General features: G+C 50.7%; 1 protein-coding gene across 3 annotated transcripts in view; it reads right to left on the bottom strand.

Annotated features, from left to right (window-relative positions):
• Positions 1–14,804, bottom strand: part of RYR1 (ryanodine receptor 1) — a 122,520-nt gene that overhangs the window by 96,888 nt on the left and 10,828 nt on the right. For all 3 annotated transcript variants that reach the window (XM_070450923.1, XM_020881657.2, XM_070450922.1), the window contains 13 exons: positions 14,641–14,797; positions 14,331–14,495; positions 11,884–12,005; positions 10,923–11,118; positions 6,986–7,121; positions 6,808–6,903; positions 6,595–6,713; positions 5,593–5,726; positions 4,864–5,105; positions 4,147–4,339; positions 2,918–3,134; positions 354–458; positions 42–145 (listed from right to left, as the gene is read on the bottom strand). In XM_070450923.1, the coding sequence (XP_070307024.1) occupies positions 42–145; positions 354–458; positions 2,918–3,134; positions 4,147–4,339; positions 4,864–5,105; positions 5,593–5,726; positions 6,595–6,713; positions 6,808–6,903; positions 6,986–7,121; positions 10,923–11,118; positions 11,884–12,005; positions 14,331–14,495; positions 14,641–14,797 (1,986 nt within the window). The remainder of the gene's footprint in view (positions 1–41; positions 146–353; positions 459–2,917; positions 3,135–4,146; positions 4,340–4,863; positions 5,106–5,592; positions 5,727–6,594; positions 6,714–6,807; positions 6,904–6,985; positions 7,122–10,922; positions 11,119–11,883; positions 12,006–14,330; positions 14,496–14,640; positions 14,798–14,804) is intronic.

The raw sequence follows: 14,804 nt of genomic DNA on the forward strand, positions 1-14,804 counted from the left end.
GCGGCCAGGCCCAGGCCCCTGTTCCCCGGTTCCCTCCTCACTTGAGCGTCTCCCCCGACATCTGCAGGTTGTAATTCCTCTCGGGCTCCGGTAGGCTGTGAAAATCCACGAGGCAGGGGTGCAGTCTCTTATTGTCATCCCGAACCTGGAGAAACCCCAGAGTCACTCCTTTGCTCCTCTTCCCCCAACAACACTCCCAGACTGTGACCTTTGACCTCTTACCCCTCATTCTGCCACTTGAAACCCAAGGAGCCCTCCCAAAGTCTCCTCCTCCAACCCCCGGCCCCTCCTCAATAGTAAGTGGTTCTCGCTCCTCCATAGACAAGTCTAGCTTCTCTCCCCTGTCCACTCACCGGGCCGTAGGTCCAGCCCTGCTCGATGCGAGTCAGTGCCCAGAGTTCATGGATGTTCTCGGCCAGCTTCTCCCGAATACGCTCCAGATGGGGAGGCAGGACAATCTGGGGGCAGGGGACATCTGTGAGGTCCCTGAGTTCCCTTCAGCCCACACCATAAACAGTCTTCCCAAGAACACGCACCAGCTCTGGACAGTTCACCAGGGAGCTCTTTTGACCTTTTCTGCCATCCAAGCCCTGCTCCCCATCACCTCGCCCTGCCTCCAGGATGGATGTTCAGGACTTGACATCCTCAGAATCAAAGAATTATCTGGCGATAGATCTGTCTCCCCCTGTGGACTGGGAGCTCCGAGAGGGCAGGGCTGGGACTGTGTCTGTCTCCAGCATTTCCCCAGCCCTGCCCAGCCCAGAGGAGATGCTCTGGAGATGTTTGCTGAATGAACACATGGGCCTCTTTCCTTCTCTGTACAATGAGAACTGGAACAATGTTAACTCATGACATTGGGTTGGCCAGAAAGTTTGTTTAAATTTTTCCATAGGATCATATGGAAAAACTGAACAAACTTCTTGACCAACACAATACTTACTTTATATGGGTTCAGTGAAATCATCTAAGTAAGTTACTAAGTGTTATATACAGTAGCCCCTCGAACAATGCAGGTTTGAACTGCATGGATTTTTTCCAGTAGATATAGTACCTGTATTTTCATTTTGTGTGTGTGTGTGTGTGTGTGTGTGTGCTCAGTCATGTCTGACTCTTTGCAACCCCAAGAACTGTAGCCTTCCAGGCTCCTCTGTTCATGGAATTTTCCAGACAAGAATACTGGAGTGGGTTGCCATTTCCTACTCCAGTGGATCTTCCCAGCCCAGGCATCAAACCCGTGCCTTGAGTCTCCTGCATTGGCAGGAGGATTCTTTATCACTGCACCATCTGGGAAGCCGCATGTTTTCATTCTACAGATCTCTAATTAACTCAAGGTAGGGGAAAGTTTGTGTTTGATTGAGATCACAATATGTGGAATCAAAAGAAGAAGAGTTTGAGTCATCCTATCCAAATTGTTTCAGCTTCCTGCTCTTGCATGTGTCATTTACCAATTCTTTCCTTTCTAAGATAGAAATAGTAGTACTGGTGCTTTCTACTGTGCTGGGGTTGGGTCCCCTAAACTCCTTGCATTGTCCAAGAATCAACTGTAGTTTGTATAAATACCTGGCACATAGTTGGACCAGGTTGTGTTGTGGGGGAGGAGTGGGAAGGGGATGTCCAGGAGACTAAGTGGACAGCTCTTGAGGCTGACCTGTGGGGGAGGGGAAGGGAGACATCCAGGCCCAGCTACAGGGGGATGACAGGTTGATCTGCAATAACATTACTACTACCCATAATGACAGGGCTTCCCTGATAGCTCAGTTGGTAAAGAATCCACCTGCAATGCAGGAGACCCTGGTTCAATTCCTAGGTTGGAAAGATCCGCTGGAGAAGGGATAGGCTACCCACTCCAGTATTCTTGGGCTTCCCTTGTGGCTCAGCTGGTAAAGAATTCATCTGTGATGTGGGAGACCTGGGTTCAATCCCTGGGTTGGGAAGATCTCCTGGAGAAGGGAAAGGCTACCCCACTCCATACCGGCCTGGAGAATTCCATGGACTGTATAGTCCATGGGGTTGCAAAAAGTCGGACATGGCTGAGTGACTTTTGCCCACTCACTTTACTCATAATTGAGTTACTCATAACTCAATTGAGGACTTAGTATTTTCTTGGGACCGTGCTAAGCACTTCACATACATTAATTCATCTAAACTTCACAACCATGCTACAGGTACGTTCTCTCATTCTCCCCTTTCCCTCACAGGTGAGGGAACCAAGGCAGAGAAGTGAGATCACATGCCCACAGTGACATGCTGAAAGTCAAACCCTTATGATCAGGCTCTTAAACATGACTTATGTCCCCTCCTAGAGGAACACACTTGGAGGGAAGGATGGGGAGCTCAGGTTGGGATAAGAGGAATAGGGGGAGGCCTGGAATAGAAAAGATGCTCCACAAATTGTGGTGGATGTGATCACAGGCTTTGGGATCGGACTGCCTGGGTTCAAATCAGCTGTGTGACTTGCACGACCTGCTTGATCTCTCTGGGCCTCACTTTCCTCAACTGTATATGGGGGCAATAATAGTCCTTTCTTTTATTACATATTTATTTTTAGTGATTTATTTGGCTGCACCAGGTCTTAGTTGCAGCATGCAGGATCTTCTGTCTTCATTATGGCATGCGGGATCTTTAGTTGCGGCATGTGGGATCTAGTTCCCTGACCAGGGATCGAGCCTGGACCCCCTGGGTTGGGGGCATAGAGCCTTAGCCACCAGGGAAGTCCCAGTCATAGTCCTTTCTTTAGGGGGCTGTCATGAGGACCTGCTGAAACAGATTCTGTCTGGAGAGATTCCTTTGCCTCCCCCCTGCCTCAGTTTCCCCATATGTCAAGCAACAAGGTCCCCAGCTCCCAGCTCAGCTGCCCACCCTGCCAACTCCTAAGGGAGTCTGCCACTCTAGGAAACCCTTACAGAGCAGGCAGTACCTGGACAGTGTCCACGGGGCAGGGCACGAAGTCAGTGTGTGAGAGGCAGCGGCTGGGGCCCACGAGGTGGGGCCCCCGCGGCCCTTCCCGCCGATACTCCTTGATGGGCTCCAGGTGGAGTCGCTCTCGTGGGAGCACAGCCTCGTGGCAAGGGGCATAGCCAGGCGGAGGGAGGAACTTGAATTCACCATGGCGGCCACCAAGGAGGAACCGCACCCTAGATGGGAAGAGTGGGGTCACTAGTGAGGGCAGTTTACCGAGCAGAGTCCATACTCAGGGAGGGGAAGGGAACAATCCTGGAATTGGTGGGAGGTGCTGGGTTGACTTGAGTCCATACTCGGGGAGGGGAAGGGAACAATCCTGGAATTGGTGGCAGATGCTGGGTTGACTTGAGGTCAGTGGACAGTCATAGGGTCATGGAGGTGATTGTAGGAATCAGGAAAGTCTAGGGTCAAAGAAACTGTCAGAAGGCAATAGGAGTCATTAGAAAACCGAAAAGGGTAAAGTGGGGGCCCGGTCACTACAGAGTTAATCCATGGTCACAGGAAGGTCCTTTGGAGGAGGTCCTTGGTCAACAGAGCATTTAAAGATACCAGAAGGTTTGGGGGAGACTAAGAAAAAGGTCATCCAGAAGTAATTGAGACTCTTAAGGTGTAACCTTGAGAAAACATAACTACCACTGAAATGGTGAGAAGACACACACAGAGCTTGGGGTCATTGGGAAAACACTAGGCTATTAAGAAGTCTTTGAAATAACTGTGGCCATTGAGGGATAGCTGGGAGATTATGGAGCTCTCAGAATATTGCTGGGAGAAGCTGGGCTCATTGAGTTGTTAAGAGCATGAGTCAATGGGAGAGTCCAAGATCATTGGGAGGCTTTGTGGTCATTGGAAGATCATTGTTCAGATTTTGAAATCATTTGGAGGTCACTGGAATGGCATAGAATAATTAGGAGGGTCAGAGGTTCATTTGGGAGGTCACTGGGAGAAACTTATTAATCATTAGAAGGTCACTGTGAAATTTGGGGACACGGGGATTGGGGAGAAACAGAGGTCATTGGGAGGACACAGAGAGTGTCACAGTGACCCTCACACAAGGGTCTGGCCCGTCAGTCCTGAGGGTAGGCTGCTGGGTCCTGGCCCCATAGAAGGCTATGGCGTGCCTGCAGAAGCTGTCTTACGACAGGCCCTGGTCTGGAGACTGGCAAGGGGGCAGGGACGAGTCCTTACTTGACACCAGCAGAGAAGCTGACAACAGGGAAGAAGAGCCCATCAAGGTTGAAGGCCTCGAAGACCCCCTGCACCGGACAGCCATTGATGCGGAAAGAGATGGACGGCACGCTGAGGTCCAGGCAGCAGCTGACCACGTCCTCGGGGGCCAGGAGGTGCTGCCCGGGGGAAGTGACCAGGCGTGGCACGTGTCCTGCACCGGGATCACCGGAAGAAGTCAGAAGTCAGAGGTCCAGGGGAACCAGTGGGCTCAGGAGATAAGGGTAGATATTAGAGGATCCAAAGGGGTTCGCATTTTAGGATCTCCAAGGTCAAGTGCTCTTAGAGATTAGGGGCGGAAGTCAAGTTTCCCCTGAGGTTAGGTTCCTGAGAGGTGTAGGAGCCAGAGATTAAAGCTGTCCTGGATTTAGGATTCTGGAATCTCTAGGGTCGGAAGTCAAAGATCAGAGGTCATAATAATCAGGGTAGTTTTCTAGGATCTCTCAGTACAGAGATCAGACTTCCTCTGGGATCAGAGTTCTGGGGGTTATGAAGAAACAGGAGAGGGCCAAGATTCTGGAAGCGTTAGGGTTAGGGTCTTGGGAAATGAGGAGTAAAGGTGTCAAAGTTAGCCTGTTTGGGGGTCAAGATCCCAAGAACCCCAAGGTGTGCAATGAGAGCCTTAGAAACCCTGGGGTCAATGTCAGGGTTGAGAGTCCTCTAGAAGGGTCCAGATACCTGTCCAGAGGTGCAGCCCGTCAAAGCCGTAGGAATAGAGGTCATCGCCGACCCCGTTGCCGCCCCAGCCCTCGCCGCCCCCGGGGTAGGGGCTGTAGCCCTCAGTGAGGGCCCAGCCCACCCTCAGGTGGGTGGCCTGAGCCGTCAGGAATGGAACCACCTCGTCCACCATCACCTCAAAGTACCATTTGAGGTATTGCGTGGTGCCCTCTGCTCGGCCCACAAAGATGTTGGGGCGGATGCTGCAGGAGAGACAGAACAGGAGAGGAGGGTGAAGGAGAGATGGAAAGGAGGACCCAGGCTGGTGGGGGGCGGGAAAGGAAGGGAGAAAGACCAAGAGATACATACATGAGAAAAAGAAAAGCAGAGACATGGAGACAGAGAGTAATAGACAGAGAGAGACACACAGAGAAAGAAAAGAGACAGAGAGAAGCATTAAAGGACAGAGAAGAGAGAGATGGAAGACAGCTCAGGAAAAAGAGGTGGAGGGAAACAGAGAGAGACAGAGGAAGACAGAAAGAGCAAATACAGAGAGAGGGGAAGAGATAGAAGCAGAAATGGAGCAGGGAGAGAGGACAAGAGACATGAGAAGCCAGGGATGGCCTGGGGACAGCTGTGGGGACCAGTGTTAAGTCCCAGGGTGGGAGGTGGAGGAAGGCCCACCCACCTGGGAGTCAGGGAGGGGCTTGAGAGGTTCTGAGTCCTGGAGTCAGGGGTTAGGGGCCAGACCTGGTGACATAGTTGATGAGGTTTGTCTGCAGCAGAAGCTCGCGGCCAGGGAGCAAGTTCTCAGTGATGAGATCTTGGTTGGAGCGCACGGCCACGCCATTGCACACACACAGGGAACATAGCACATCCAGCACCTGGAGGTCAAGGTCAGAGGTCAGGCTGTGAGGGCACCAGAGAAGTGGAGGAGGTGGGTCTATGGAAGACCCAGGATGGAATACCAGAAGGATGACGTGCGAGGATGGGAGACAAAGATTCGGACTGAGAAGAGGTGATGTAAGTGGGAGGTCAGGAATCACTGAGGGAGATTGGGAAAGGGAAAGGTCAGGCGAGAACGAGGGGCCATATGAGTTGGGATAAGACATCAGCAATGTAAGGAAGGGGAGACTGGGGTAAGAGGTGACAGGTCAGGGGAAGAGTGAAAGGGTCAGTCAGGGAAAGAGCACAGGGATCCAGATGAGGTTTTTAGATTAATGGAGTGTCTTCAGGGCCCAGGTGGATAATGTAAATGTGAGGTGGTGGTGGTAGTTCAGTGGTTTAGGCACTCAGTCATTTTCGACTCTTATGACCCCATGGATTGTAGCCTGCCAGGTTCCTCTATCCATGGAATTTCCCAGGAAACAATACTGAAGTGGGTTGCCATTTCCTCCTCCAGGGGATCCCAACCCTGGGATCAAACCCATATCTACATCACAGGTGAATATCTGAGGTGGTTAGAAATAATTCTGTGGGAACCAGTAGCACTTGTGGCAAACTGGAGGGTGTTCGTGCAGCTCCCACTAAAGGCTACAAACTTAGAAATTGAATAAACTGCTTCAAAGAGCTAATGAAGCATCTAATATGGCCCAGAGTTCCTTTAAGAACCATGAGTTGTCAGAGACTCAGTACTGAGATGGAAGCTTGTAGCAGGGGAGTCCAGCTAAGAGACAAATTGGGGAAAGGAGGGGCAATTTGAGGGCCACAGAGAAAGGTCAGGGTTCAGAATTCAGGGGACGAGGGGCCAACCTTGTGGTTCCTTCCATGCTTGTCCAGGAGGGAGATGATGGACTTGATGTGGTTCTCTTGGATGATGTTCAGGACTTCTGGACTCTCAATCAGGACACAGTACAGCACCTCCAGGATCCCTGCACAGGAACCAGCATGAGAGGTGACATGGCTGCAGCGCCCCCTCCCCCCCCCCCCCGCAAGTCCCCATCCCCTCCCCATGGGTTCTCCTACCTGAGGAGGCCTCTAGCCGATCCAGCTTGCTGACCAGCCAATCCAAGTTGTTGGAGAAGAGGGCACAGTTGGCACGATTGCCACGGATCAGAGAGGCTGAAGGTGGAAAGAGGGGTCAGATCCTATAGGACTGGGAACCCAGGGTGTTCAAGGGGGAGTCAAAACTGGGGCCCCTTACCCAGGATTTCATAGAGCAGGTTCACAATCTCTTTCCAGGACTCGGCTGCCTCCTCCCCTGCAAATTCAGCAAAGTGGGCAGCAGTGGTGTAGACATTTAGGCGGTCAATGCAATTCAGGACCAAGGAGAGCATCCCCTGGAATAGAGAGAATAGGAAGTCATCACAGGAACCCCATGCCCTCCCTTCCTTACCTTTCTTGAATTTGCTAATTCAGATTCCTTCGGTAGCTAGTGACTGTGTGTTCTCAGATCTAAACCAGAGTCACAGAGACTTCTCTGGTGGTTCCGTGGTTAAAACTCCACACTTCCACTGCAGAGGGCATGGGCTCAATTCCTGGTCAGGGAACTAAGATGTCATAAGGTACAGCCAAAAAAATAAATAAATACATGCGTGCTGTGCTTAATCACTCAATTGTGTCCAACTCTTTGTGATCCCATGAACTGTAGCCCGCTAAGCTCCTCTGTCCATGGGGATTCTCCAGGCAAGAATACTGGAGTGGGTTGTCATGCCCTCCTCCAGGAGATCTTCCCAACCCAGGAATCGAACTGGAGTCTCCTGCATTGCAGGTGGATTCATTACCAGCTGAGCTACCAGGGAAGCCCAAATAAATACATAAATAATGTTAAATCAGAGCCTCCGGCTCCATGTCCACCTTCACTCCTATCTCCCTCTTCTCCTCCTCAGCCCCCCAGACCTGGCTCTGTCCTGCTCTGCCTCTGTCCCCAACATAACACATCTGGACTGAGTCTGTGCTTCTCCTTCCAGCATTTTCGTTCCTTCCTTTCCACTTCCAAGCACCCTACTCCTGGTCCCATTTGGCCCAGCTCACTCTCTCTACTAACCATCAGAGAGATGTTTGCCTTCTCTCTCTCCTTTTAAACATTTTAACCTTTTGTCTTCTTTTGTTTTGAATTATAACAGATATACAGAAAAACACATAAAAATGCACAATCAATTCTTGATTTTCACAGTAGCTAAGTTCTGTATAGTGGACGTGAGCTCTGAATTAGTGAATTCTGAGAATCATGGCTCGAAGAGGAAACACAGGGAGCATCTCTGAGTCTCTGAGCACATTTCTGGCAATCAATACACACTCTTGTTTTATGTGTGTTTCTGTTTAAAGACGCCAATTTAATAGATGCTGTTGATTCATTAACATTAAAATCACAACCAACGACACTGTATTTCATGTATTTTCTCAGTAAGGTACATCACAGCTGTCTTGCACTTGGAAACACTAGACAGCACTTTGCCACTGTGCTGAGGGGCCATTTTAATCAACAAAATTAACAAAAAGCACAAAAATATGAAGTATGGCTCTCAATATGCCAATATGAAAAAGAAACTTGTTTACAGGTGAGAGTTGAAATAAAAAGGCAGACTGTCACCTTGTTCAACCTCAACTGGAAACAAGGCATCAACTGACTTAAACTTTTTCCTCTCTGCGCATGTCCACAGATGACCACAAATACACTGCAAATATTGATTTGGGGCGGGGAGAGGGTTACAAATAAATCTGAGCAAGTAGGCATATTTGCAAAGATAGCATCTGCAAATAATAGAGATTAAGTGATTATAGTTTAACAAACAAATATAAAGAACACTTGTGTAACCTTGAAAGAGAGCATTGCCAGCCACCCAGAAGTCAGCTCGATGCCCCTCCTGATTACACAACCCTCTCAGTCAGGGATTACTGTCATCCTGACTTATAAGGAAATTCTTTCCTTGCTTCTCTATGTTTACTACCTATGTGTACATTGGTAAACAGTCTAGTGGCATTTTGCCTGTTTTTGAACTTGACATATACAGTAAGTATTCTTTTGTACATGGATTCTTTTGCTCAATACTAGGTTTTAAGATTAAGAGCACTGTGGGACTTCCCTGGTAGTCTAGTGGCTAAGATTCTGTGCTCCTGATACTGGGGACCCGGGTTCAATCTCTGGTCAGGGAACTAGACCCCACATGTTGCAGCTAAGAGGTCAGATGCCAAAACTATAGATCCCGCATGTCACAACTAAAAAGACCCAGCTCAGCCAAGTAAAAAAATTAATATTTTGTTTAAAAAAGATGAAGAGCTTTGTCTCATGCAGTTGTCATTTGTTCATTTTCATTGCTGAGAGGCATACATAGCCATCGTATGGATAAGCCACATTTGTGGATTCATTCCAACAGTAATAGACAATGAGACTGCTATGACAACGATTGTATCTACATCCTGGGCTCATGGGAAGAGATGCAGCGCCTCGTGGTAGAGAATACAACCAGCTGGAGTCACACAGAGTGGCTCTGGCCCTAGCCAGTTGTGACTTTCAAAGACCTAACTCATCTGTGACTCCCAAAGCAAAAGTCCTCACCATGGCCTGGCCCTGTCGCCTCTCTGGGATCATCCCCTCCCACTCTTCCTCTAGCTCACCCAGCTTCGGTCAGTTCAGCCTCCTCGTTACTCTGGAAACTCTCTAGCACTCCCCCGCTTCACGGCCCCTGTACTTGCTCTATTTCCCTTCCCTCAGGTGTAGGTGGAGCTGCCTGTCTTCATTCAGGTCATCCTCCCTGACCATTCTACTTTATTTATTGTTAATATCTATTTCTTTGGCTGTGCCAGGTCTTAGCTGCAGGAACAGAATCTTAAGTTGTGGTAAATGGGATCTAGTTCCCTGACCAGGGATCGAATCTGCATCCCCTGCGTTGGGAGTACCACTGGACTGCCAGGGAAGTCCCTGACCATTCTACCTTAAATTGCAACAACCCCAGCGCTCTCTACAGTTGCCCTGCTGTGTTTTTCTCCTTAGCACTTATTATCATCATATAATATACCCTATAATCCTCCAATTTTATTGATCATTTATCCTCTCCCCCATGTCAGCTCCACAAGGACATGGATTTTTGTTCTGTTGACAACTATAATCCCTCTGGTCTATCTGTTCAGTAAATGGTTGTTATTTAATCTCTCTGCGACTCAGTGACCCATTGTAATTCCCATTGCAATAGGGGAATTACAATCCCCCATGGGGTTATGGGGAGGATATCAGGTATACAACACCCATAACATACAGTAAGGGCTAAATTCGGTAACAATAACCATGGTCAATATAGCATCTTCTATGTGCTAGTACTGTTCCAAACGCTTTGCGTATACTAATCCCACGCCATAAATTTTGTTATTGTTAGTATTATCATTTCTAAGTCTGCCGCCCCCATCAGAATGGGAGCCCCTGAAGAGGAAGGGGGCCCAAGCTGGAAGTCCTTAAATGAAAACGCTCCAAAAGCACCGTGTGGAAATATCAGACCCTGGGCCTCTGTCCAGCCCCAGCCTCCCACCTCTCTCGGTCCCTCCCACCCAGACCTCTCGCCGAGTGGAGACCACCAAGTCTCTCTCGTAAAACACAAACTCCCAGCCTCTGACTCAAGCTGAAGTCCCTCCTTACACCACCCACCTGATACCCGAAAACCTCTCTGGCCCTGCCCCCCACCATGCCCCACTCAGGTTCTGTCCTCCCACCCCGGAGGCTCCGCCCCTACAGACACCGCCCCCTGAGGCCAGCAGTTCAGCCTCTGACTTCTCAGGCCTTGCCTCCACAGGCTTGCCTTGGCTCAGAGCTTACCCTCACCGCGCCGCGTCCTCGCACGAAAGGAAACAAGTCCTGCCCCGGGCCTCCAGGCTCCGGTCCCAAGTCGCTTTCACAGGCCCCGCCCCTGCTCTGCCACACGCCCCGCCCCTCGCCAAAACCACGCCCACCGCTCAGTCCGGACACTCAAGACTCCGCCTTCTCGCGTGTCCCTGATGACCCTGCTGCCCAGCCCTGTTCACACAGGACAGGTCCTTCCTCCTGCCTCACTCCTCTCAGACCACCTCTTCTCCAAGCCCGGCAGGCTCCGCCCCTCTCACAGGCCACGCCCCGCGCCCACAGACCCCGCCCTCCCGGACTGTGGCCTCACCTCCTCCTGGAAGAGGCTCTGGCGGTTGCGCAGGCTGCGCAATTTGCTCTGCTTCTCTTCGTGCTGTAGCTCCTCGGAGGGCGGCTCAAAGTAGCCGATGAGGTCCTGCAGGCTCAAGATGACGCCCTCAAGAGGCAGCGCTGTGCCCGCCGGGGACCCCGAGCCCCTCGGCTTTCCGCTGAAGCTGTCCAGGCCCCTGGGGGGACCGCGCGCTGGTCGGCAAGGGACCCAGAACACTGTGCAGGTCCCGCCCCCTCCCACCCCGAGTCCCCGCAGGACTCCCACAGACACACCTGTTTAACAGAGGCGCAGAGATAGAGGGGCATCGGCCTGAGCTCACACAGTCGCCAAGGGCAAAGCGTCTGTGTAGGACACGTCATGCAAGCATAGGTCACGGCTAAGGGATGTCTAGGGTCGAGGGTCTGGGTGTCAGGGGTGTGAAACTAGGTAATGATCAGCGATGTGATGTCATATTCATGGCTGGTAGAGGACAGATTAGGGGTCAAGTGTATAGCTGTGGTTAGTCGTCAGTCGTGTCTGACTCTGCCACCCTATGGACTGTAGCCCACCAGGTTCCTCTGTCCACGGAGTTCTCCAGGCAAGAATACTGGAGTGGGTTGCCATTTCCCTCTCCAGGGGATCTTCCCGACCCAGGGATCAAACCCAGGTCTCCCGCATCGCAGGTGGATTCTTTACCATCTGAGCCACCAGGGAAGCCCAAGAATACTGGAGTAGGTAGCCTATCCCTTTTCCAGGGCATCTTCCCAACTCAGGAATTGAACCGGGGTCTCCTTCATTGCAGGCAGATTCTTTACCAGCTGAGCTACCAAGGAAGCCCCAAGTGTATAAGAGATCAGTGAATGTCAGAGGTAGAGCTGTAATGGTCAGGTGTAAGAACTGCAGAAGCATGTGGGTCAAGGTGTGGCCTGGCCCCCTAGGGCAGGGCAGGCTGATGGCTCACTTAATGAAGTGGTTGTAGAGGCCGGCAGTACTGTAGATCATGCGGGCAGCCTGAGATTCCTCGTGCTGACAGCGGGTCAGTGACAGTGCATCATCCATGTGGCCTTCCTGGTGCAGAATGGCCTGGCAGTGGTGGAACAGAGAAGTCAGGAGGGGGACCCAGTCACTCAGGGCCGTGCTCCCCAGACCTCCACCCAGACTCTAGCCCCCTGATTGCCCCCATCTTTCACCAGATCTCTACCAGTCCCCCACCATCCCTCTCCATCTGTCTCTGTGTCTTTCATCCTCAATCCCACTCTTCTTTCCCCTCTAGCTTTCTCTTCTTTCTCCATCCCTCTGTCTGTCCTCTCTGTGTCTGTCCACTTTTGTCTCTCTCTCTCTCATGTCTATCCCACACAGTCTCTTTCTCCCTGCCTCCCTCTCTGTCTCTATCTCCATCTCTCTCTCTCTCTCTTTCTCTTTTTATTTATTTATTTATTATTTTTGGCTGCACTAGGTCTTCATTGTGGTATATGGGCTTCTCAATGCAGTGGCTTCTCTTGTTGTGGAGAACAAAGTCAAGGAGCTCAGGCTTCAGTAGTTGTGGTGCACGGGTTTTGTTGCCCCAAGGCACATGGGATCTTCCCAGACCAGGGATCCAACTCATGTCCCCTGTGTCGGCAGGTGGATTCCTAACCACTGGACTACCAGGTAAATCCAAGCGTCTGTCTTTCTTTCTCTCTTTCTGTCCTTCTTTGATTTTCACTCTCTCCCTCTCAGTCTCTACTTGTCCAGGCCAGATCCTCTCCATTTGTATCTCCTATTTATTTAACATCCCCCCTCCATCAGAAAGCCCTAGTGCACCCCAAACCTAACATGTCCCAGCCAGAATGCCTGCACACCTTTCTGGGAGGTGAGCCCATCACCACAGCTGACTTTCCCTTGAGTTGACCTCCCCAGCACCCCACCCAGTCCAGCAACTTTAAATATCATCCACTTGCCAACAACTCCCACATTCCCTTCTCTGGTCCAGGCCTGTCTCTAAATCCTTTGCTCTTGTATCCAAATTCAGGCCTCACTCTTTTTTTAACAAACAGGTGCCACTCTAGTCTTCCCACTTATTCACTTAGCAAGTGTATTCACTCAACATGTCTCTGTTCTCAGCACTGGGGCCTGTTCTCCTGAGCCTGTCTCCTTGGCTGTCCCTGACTCGCTTGATGGCACTTCCCTCCTTCCAGCTGCTCAGGGCATAAAGGGCAAAAACAATGGCCTCATCCTTAATCCCTATCCCTTTGACCCTGATATCCAATCTGTCAGAAAATCCAGTTGGCTCTGCCCTCAAAATACAACCAGACTCTTTCCCCTATCCTCATTCCACAGAAACCCCTGTGCTGTCCACGGTCACCCCCCACCTGCCCCTTCCCACCCCATCTCCCTCCTCCAACTCTGCTCACTCCCATAGTCTGTTCCCACAAGCAGCCCAGGAACCCTGTGAACCTTAATCAGGTCATCCCCAGGCCTGCTCAAAACTCTCTTCTGGCTCCATCTCATACAGGGTAAAAGTCAAGATTCCCCCCTCCCCCCATCACCACAGCCCACAAGGCCCTACACAATCTGTTCTCATCCCCTCTCTGTCCTCATCTCTATAATCCACCCCTTGCTCACTCTCCTCCAGCCAAAATAGATCTCCTTTCTGTGATTGCAACAGACCGACTTCATCCCAACCTCAGGGCCTTTGCACATGCTGTTCCCTCTACCAAAAGCATTAATAGCTTTCCTACATAGTAAAACTATGTACTTCATTAGAGACAGTTTAGTCAGTGTCTGAGATGGGGAAGGCAGGGAACAGGTCAGTCTAGCTCACCTATTTTTCCACACATACATCCAGAACAACTGGGGTACTCAATACTTGGTTGAATATTATTCTCAGTTTGTTACTGTCCATCTTTTTCTTTCCATCTCTGTCTTTTCATATTTCTGTCTGTTTTTCTCTATTTTTCTGTCTTCATGTCTGTCTATATTTCTCTCTCTCTTCATTTATATATTCTTTTTTAACTGGACATTTACATTGATAAATATACCCAAATCTTTGTACAATTATCCAATTGATTCCCTTACAGATAAATCGCTAACATCAGAATCACTTATGCCAAAGCACATATCTTTTTAGCTTTTAGTGTAATTTGACAAAATCCTCCAAACTGTTTCACTTTATTTTCATTCTTGTTTTAATTTATTTTTAATTGGAGGATGACTGCTTTACAGTGTTGCATTGGTTTCTGCCGTACAACAATGAAAATCAGCCATAAGCATACGTATTTCCCCTCCCTCTTGAACCTCCCTCCCACTCTCTTAGTCTTTGTCTTTCTCTTGATCCCATGCTCAAACCCTGAAGGTTCAAGCATGACCACCCCCAGCCCCCTTCCCGCCCCAGCCTGCAGCCCACGCCTCCCCCCTCCAGGCACTCACCTTTTTCTTGAGCACGCCGAGTCGCAGGGCCTTGGGGTCCGGGGCAGCATAGGTGAGCCACAGGCCTGAGGCCACGTGCTGCACGAAGCACAGTGACTCCCCATACTTGATTTCCGGGGGGCCCATGCCCTCCACGTCCCGCTTGGGGGCCGTATCCAGTTTCTCCTACAGGGGCAGGGGTCAGAGGTCAGCCTCCTCTGCTTGGGAGTTTAATGGGGAACCCGCCCCAACAAGAGATTCCAAAGTGTGAGGTGGGGCTGGAGTGGAATTTAGAGCTCCAGGTGAGCACAGGCATCCTGATTGCACCGACCTTGGAGATGCGGAAGCAGAAGGAGGTGGTCTTGGTGTGGGCCTTGCTGGCGTCAACCACCATGAGGCCCTGGTCCTCAACGAGCGCCAGGTACCGCCCGGTGGTGACATGCCGGATGCGGAGCGGCTGGCCCCAGCGCAGGTGGCTCCCGCTCCAGCTGCAAA

Source organism: Odocoileus virginianus, chromosome 20 (genome assembly GCF_023699985.2).
Source record: "Odocoileus virginianus isolate 20LAN1187 ecotype Illinois chromosome 20, Ovbor_1.2, whole genome shotgun sequence".
Taxonomy (NCBI): domain Eukaryota; kingdom Metazoa; phylum Chordata; class Mammalia; order Artiodactyla; family Cervidae; genus Odocoileus; species Odocoileus virginianus.